The 6,755-nt window shown below is 45.3% G+C and overlaps 1 protein-coding gene across 1 annotated transcript; it reads left to right on the top strand.

Annotated features, from left to right (window-relative positions):
• The first annotated feature begins 821 nt into the window (after positions 1-821).
• LOC121866567 (oocyte zinc finger protein XlCOF15-like) lies at positions 822-6,531 on the top strand. The gene is made up of 2 exons (XM_042366334.1): positions 822-828; positions 5,792-6,531. Exons 1-2 carry the CDS (start codon positions 822-824, stop codon positions 6,529-6,531), a joined length of 747 nt encoding a protein of 248 aa, XP_042222268.1.
• Positions 6,532-6,755: the final 224 nt, after the last annotated feature.

Below are 6,755 nucleotides of genomic sequence, written 5' to 3'. Positions count from 1 at the left end.
TTTCTATTTGCCAGGTTTCAAATGGTGGTAAACAGAGTTCATTGTCTGGTGTCATTCCTCATAATGCAAAAGATTAGTAACATGTGTTAATATTTTTTTTTATTATATTTTGTATAGAAATAATAGTAACAAATGAGCTCTTCCTTTGATTCATTTGATTTCCTTATATATAACTTTCTTTTGTAAACTTTTCAATATGCTTCATATAATTTTTGTCAGAAAATATTGTTTAGGAGACAGAAGATGGTCTGGAGGCTGTACACTTGCAGCCAAACACTCAGAAGGGAGTGAGTCATTAGGGATAAGAGATGTCATTAAGTAAAGCTTACAAGGAAAGCTCTGTTACCATCCATACCAATCAATGTACATTTCATTTCACTTACACATGAACAAACAAGTTTATGTACTGTACTTTAATGATGTATCCTAATTGCACTGTGTAATGTTTTAATAGACACATACAGTATAGCACTTCAAAATGGTTCACTCTCAATCAAGAACATGAGAGAAGAAAATGAATTTCTTTGTTTAATTCATTTTGAGTCCAGATTTGAGTCTTGTATGTATTGCACCTAAAAATTGTATTTATAGAGCAGATTAATTTAAAGTTATTTTCATCTTGAATTAATCATTTGGAAACAGGTTTTAACTGGACATTTAAGTGTTTAGAGGATTCAAGGAAGAGTGTACAGGGATGTGCTGTTTAGCGATCGGGATACATTCCTAAATACAGATCGCTAAGTGATTTGATCGCTGAGCAAACAGAAACGAGAAATAATATCTTTGCAAGGGATAACGAGGTACGTATAATATCCATAGAAATGGCAAGTAAATGTGTAGCGGAGTCGCCTGGCCGACTCGCCACCCAGTAGCACCCAAAGTGGGTGAGGCTGAGCTGCGAGATATGTAATTATATTCAACTCGAAATTTTGGGTAGATATACATAATTGTCTTCATTTTCTTGTACAGGGTACTCTGTTATATGCACATATTTGTTCATGCAGAATGTGCAAACAAATTAAAAAAATAATCATGATAAGGTCAAAAACATACCGGGTAACCAGCATAGAAGACCTGGAGGCCCTGAACGACGGAAATGCTAACCGGTCACTCACACAGTCAGGGTAATCAGGGGATTAACAGCTGACACTCACCCAATTGACGACAATGATGCAGAATATGAAAGATCATATGGAGCAACTTTAGACATTAGGCGATACGGGGGACTTTGGTGAGATGCTGTCATTACCATGAGGAAAACCCTTTCTGGAAACGAGTGAAGGGATGACAGCCACAACGAGGTATGCACGGGACACACGTTGTCAACCGCCGGAGTGTCTAGCTGCTACACCTCGACACCCACCCAAGGAGGGTTCCCAACACACAGCGCTTCAGGGACGGGAACATCCCATTGGAGGGAGAGGGAACGTGTTTCCACCCGTCATACCCACTTTCCTCTCATACCATACCCTGACCACCTCTCATACCATACCCTGACCACCTCTCATACCATACCCTGACCTCTCATACCATACCCTGACCTCCTCTCATACCATACCCTGACCTCCTCTCATACCATACCCTGACCTCCTCTCCTTCCAGCCTCCTCTCCACCCACTGACCCCTCTCCTATACCCTGACCTCCTCTCATACACCACCCTGACCTCCTCTCCTTCCATACCCTGACCTCCTCACCCATACCCCTGACCTCCTCATACCCTTACCCACAACCACCTCTCTACCATACCCTGACCTCCTCCTTACCATACCTGACCTCCTCTCATACCATACCTGACTGCCTCTCATACCATACTGGCGCCTCTTACATACCCCTGCCGCCTCCCCATACCCCCAGCCGCCTCTCATACCATACCCCTGACCTCTATACCATACTGCCTCTCATACCATACCTGACTGCCTCCCCATACCTGACCGCCTCTCATACCAAACCCTGACTGCCTCTCATACCATACCCCCTCCTCATACCATACCCTGACTGCCTCCATACCATACCTGACTGCCTCTCATACCATACCCCAGCCACCTCTCATACCATACCCTGACCTGCCTCCATACCATACCCTGACTGCCTCTCATAACCCCACCCCTGACTGCCTCTCATACCCATACCCCTACCGCCTCTCACTACCATACACTGACCCGCCTCTCATACCATACCCCTGACCTCTCACCTTCCTGCACCTCCTCCTTCCCATACCCCTGACTGCCTCCATACCATACCCTGACCGCCTCTCATACCATACACTGACCTCTCACCATACCCTGACCTCCTCTCATATACCCTGACCTCCTCTCATACTCCCCTGACCTCCTCTCATACCCAAGCACTAACCTCTCATACCATACCCCTGACCTCGTCTCATACCATCCCTGACCTCCTCTCCTTACCATACCTAGCCGCCTCTCCATACCCATACCCCTACCTCCTCTCACCACCCTCACCTCCTCTCATACCATACCCACAGCCTCCTCTCCATACCCTGACCCCTCTCCTTACACTTACCTGACTGCCTCTCCATACCATACCCCTGACTGCCTCTCACATACCCTGACCGCCTCTCATACCATACCCTGACCACCTCTCATACCATACCCCAGCTGCCTCTCCTTACCCTGACCTCCTCTCTCAACCCCTGACCCCCTCTCTACCATACCTGACTGCCTCTCCTTACCGCTACCCCTAGCCCTCCTCCTTCCATACCCTGACCTCCTCTTCCATACCATGCCCCCTCTCACCACCACTACCCACAGCCGCCTCTCCCCCAGCGCCTCTCATACATACCTGGCCACCTCTCATACCCACCCTGACCTCTCATACCCATACCCCTGACCTCCTCTCTTTGCCCCCTGCCTCTCACACATACCCTGACCGCCTCTCATACCATACCCCCAGCCTCCTCTCCCACCCATACCCTGACCTCACCAGCCTCCTGACCGCCTCTCACCTCTACTCAGCCTCCTCTCACCACCATACCTGACCTCTCACCACACTTCCCCTGACCTCTCATACCATACCCTGCCTCTCCTTACCATACCCTGGCCTCCTCTCCTTACCATACCCTGACCTCCTCTCATACCATACCCGACCTCCTCTCATACCCCACCCCCGACCTCTCATACCATCTACGACCGCCTCTCATACCATACACTGACCGCCTCTCCATACCATACCTGACTGCCTCTCCTTACCATACCAGCCACCTCTCATACCATACCCTGACCTCCTCTCCACCATACCCTGACCACCTCTCATACCACCCCTGACCTCCTCTCCCACCATACCCTGACCTCCTCTCTCCTACCACCTGACCTCCTCTCCCCACCATACCCTGACCGCCTCCTCGCCACCATACACTGACCGCCTCTCATACCATACCCAGCCTCCTCTCATACCATACCTGACCTCCTCTCATACCATACCCTGACCTCTCCATACCATACCTGACCTCCTCTCCATACCATACCCTGACCTCCTCTCATACCATACCCTGACCTCTCATACCATATCCTGACCGCCTCTCATACCATACCTGACCACCTCTCATACCACACCCTGACCTCCTCTCATACCATACCCTGACCTCTCATACCATACCCTGACCGCCTCTCATACCATACCCTGACCGCCTCTCTCATACCATACACTGACCGCCTCTCATATCATACACCGACACATACATAACCCAATGACCCGACACTTACATAAACCAACGACCCGTGACCTGACACGTAACTATTCCACCTGTTAATTCATCCCATTAACTGATAAACACATAACTAATACAGGATTTCAATACAGATTTTATGCTATATTTTACCATTAATGTTTCTGCTTAAATCTGTCAACTGGTCAGATTTATTACTCAGCTATGAGAAAAATTAATAAAACTAAATTTGGGTAAAAATTCTAAATACAGATTTGTACAACTTAACCTATTAGCAAAAGTAAAAATCTGTACTGTAAATCTGTACAAATCCTTATACACATTAACAAAACACCAAGAATGAGGAAAATCTTACTTTTAAAAATCTGTAAAGTCAATAAAGGTAATAATTGTCTCTTAATGTTGTTTAATATACCATAACTGATTATTGTTACTATAAATACAACTTGAGATTATGTATTTATTCTTTATCCTTCAGGTTAAGTTACGTTTGGTTAGGTTAGGTTAGGGTTTGTTTGGGTTTAGTTAGTAGGTTGACAGGTTTTACAGGTTTATCACAGGTTTATTACAGGATTATCACGGGGTTTATTGCAGGTTTAGGACTCCGGATGGGAAAGTTTATGTGGAATTAACTAGTATTGATTGTTGCTAGTATTGACTGTTGCTAGTATTGACTTCTTGCTGGTATTGACTTCTTGCTAGTATTGACTGTTGCTAGTATTGACTGTTGCTAGTATTGACTTCTTGCTAGTATTGACTGTTGCTAGTATTGACTGTTGCTAGTATTGACTTCTTGCTAGTATTGACTGTTGCTAGTATTGACTGTTGCTAGTATTGACTTCTTGCTAGTATTGACTGTTGCTAGTATTGTTGCTAGTATTGACTTCTTGCTAGTATTGACTGTTGCTAGTATTGACTGTTGCTAGTATTGACTTCTTGCTAGTATTGACTGTTGCTAGTATTGACTGTTGCTAGTATTGACTTCTTCTAGTATTGACTGTTGCTAGTATTGACTGTTGCTAGTATTGACTGTTGCTAGTATTGACTTTTGCTAGTATTGACTGTTGCTAGTATTGACTTCTTGCTAGTATTGACTTTTGCTAGTATTGACTGTTGCTAGTATTGACTGTTTGCTAGTATTGACATTTATAGTATTGACTGTTGCTAGTATTGACTGTTGCTAGTATTGACTGTTCTAGTATTGACTGTTGCTAGTATTGACTGTAGTATTGACTGGTATTGTGCTATTCTAGTATTGATTGTTGCTAGTATTGACTGTTGCTAGTATTGACTTCTTGCTGGTATTGACTTCTTGCTAGTATTGACTGTTGCTAGTATTGACTGTTGCTAGTATTGACTTCTTGCTAGTATTGACTGTTGCTAGTATTGACTGTTGCTAGTATTGACTTCTTGCTAGTATTGACTGTTGCTAGTATTGACTGCTAGTATTGACTGTTGCTAGTATTGACTGTTGCTAGTATTGACTGTTGCTAGTATTGACTGTTTGCTAGTATTGACTGTTGCTAGTATTGACTTCTTGCTAGTATTGACTGTTGCTAGTATTGACTGTTGCTAGTATTGACTTCTTGCTTGTATTGACTGTTGCTAGTATTGACTGTTGCTAGTATTGACTGTTGCTAGTATTGACTGTTGCTAGTATTGACTTCTTGCTAGTATTGACTGTTGCTAGTATTGACTGTTGCTAGTATTGACTGTTGCTAGTATTGACTGTTTGCTAGTATTGACTGTTGCTAGTATTGACTTCTTGCTAGTATTGACTGTTGCTAGTATTGACTGTTGCTAGTATTGACTTCTTGCTTGTATTGACTGTTGCTAGTATTGACTGTTGCTAGTATTGACTGTTGCTAGTATGCATTATTGTTGTCTTTTCATACACTCACTCAGTATGCACTCACCAGTCATACACTCATCCTAGCTACAGTCACTCAACAGTCACTCGACATACACTTAACATATAGACACTTTACCAACTTGAGATGTGACCTCAATCCTTGCACATCTCTCTGTTACACATCTCTCTCCAGCACATTCTATTAACACATCTCTCCAACACATACTATTAATACATTAACATTCTTCCCCAGAGAGTGAGGAAGATCTCAACCAACCCCAGAGTAGCCCCAGGCCCCTAGAGGGAGATGAAGGTCACCAACAAGCGGCGTTGTCTAGCCCTAAGTCGCAGAGTATCGGTCATTGTGGGCAGAGTATCGGTCATCGTGGGCAGAGTATCGGTCATCGTGAGCAGAATATCGGTCATCGTGGGCAGAATATCGGTCATCGTGGGCAGAATATCGGTCATCGTGGGCAGAATATTGGTCATCGTGGGAAGCAGATTCTCAGTTGCAAGTCGAGGACAGTCGGTCAAGTGTCAGGGTCGAGGAGCAGTTTTTCATGCGATGAATGCAGGAAGGAATTCACCCAACGTCAGGCAGTTCATTACCACAAGATCTGGAAACACAGCGGAGAGAGGCGCGGGCCATGTCCTTACTGCGAGTACAAGGCGCCCGATGCCACTAAACTTAAGCTCCATATTAACAAAGTTCACTGTGGGTTTATGCCTTACAAGTGCAAGTTCTGCTCCAAACAGTTCAAGTGCCACTCCAACCATAAGGAACACGAGGCGAGACACCGGGGCGACAGGGACTTCGAGTGCGACTTGTGCGGGATGAAGTTCGCCATCGGGTCGTCCTTGGAGCGTCACGCGCGTAACCACGGCGCGGACCGGCCATTCTCCTGCGATCGTTGCGGCAAAACCTTCAAGGCCAAGACTCATTTGGAGAGGCACGTTAAATGTCTGCACCTACAGGAGAAGAAGGTGGTGTGAGGTGTGTGGTGTTGCTCACTTCAACAACTGGAACCTGAAGGTGCACATGAAGATGCATCAGGTATCAGCTCAAGACAACGGCCTCATCTGTAACATATGCAACTGTCTCTTTAGGAATAAGTCCGGCCTTATGGTACACATGCGTAAACAACACAACACTACAGCCCTCTGTTCACCACACAAACCTGACGCACAGACAGATGCAGCTTACACAGACACCAGAC

Source organism: Homarus americanus, unplaced genomic scaffold (genome assembly GCF_018991925.1).
Source record: "Homarus americanus isolate GMGI-L3 unplaced genomic scaffold, GMGI_Hamer_2.0 scaffold16430, whole genome shotgun sequence".
Lineage (NCBI taxonomy): Eukaryota > Metazoa > Arthropoda > Malacostraca > Decapoda > Nephropidae > Homarus > Homarus americanus.
Note: the sequence above shows the minus strand (reverse complement) of the source record. Positions and strands in the feature narration are given on the sequence as shown.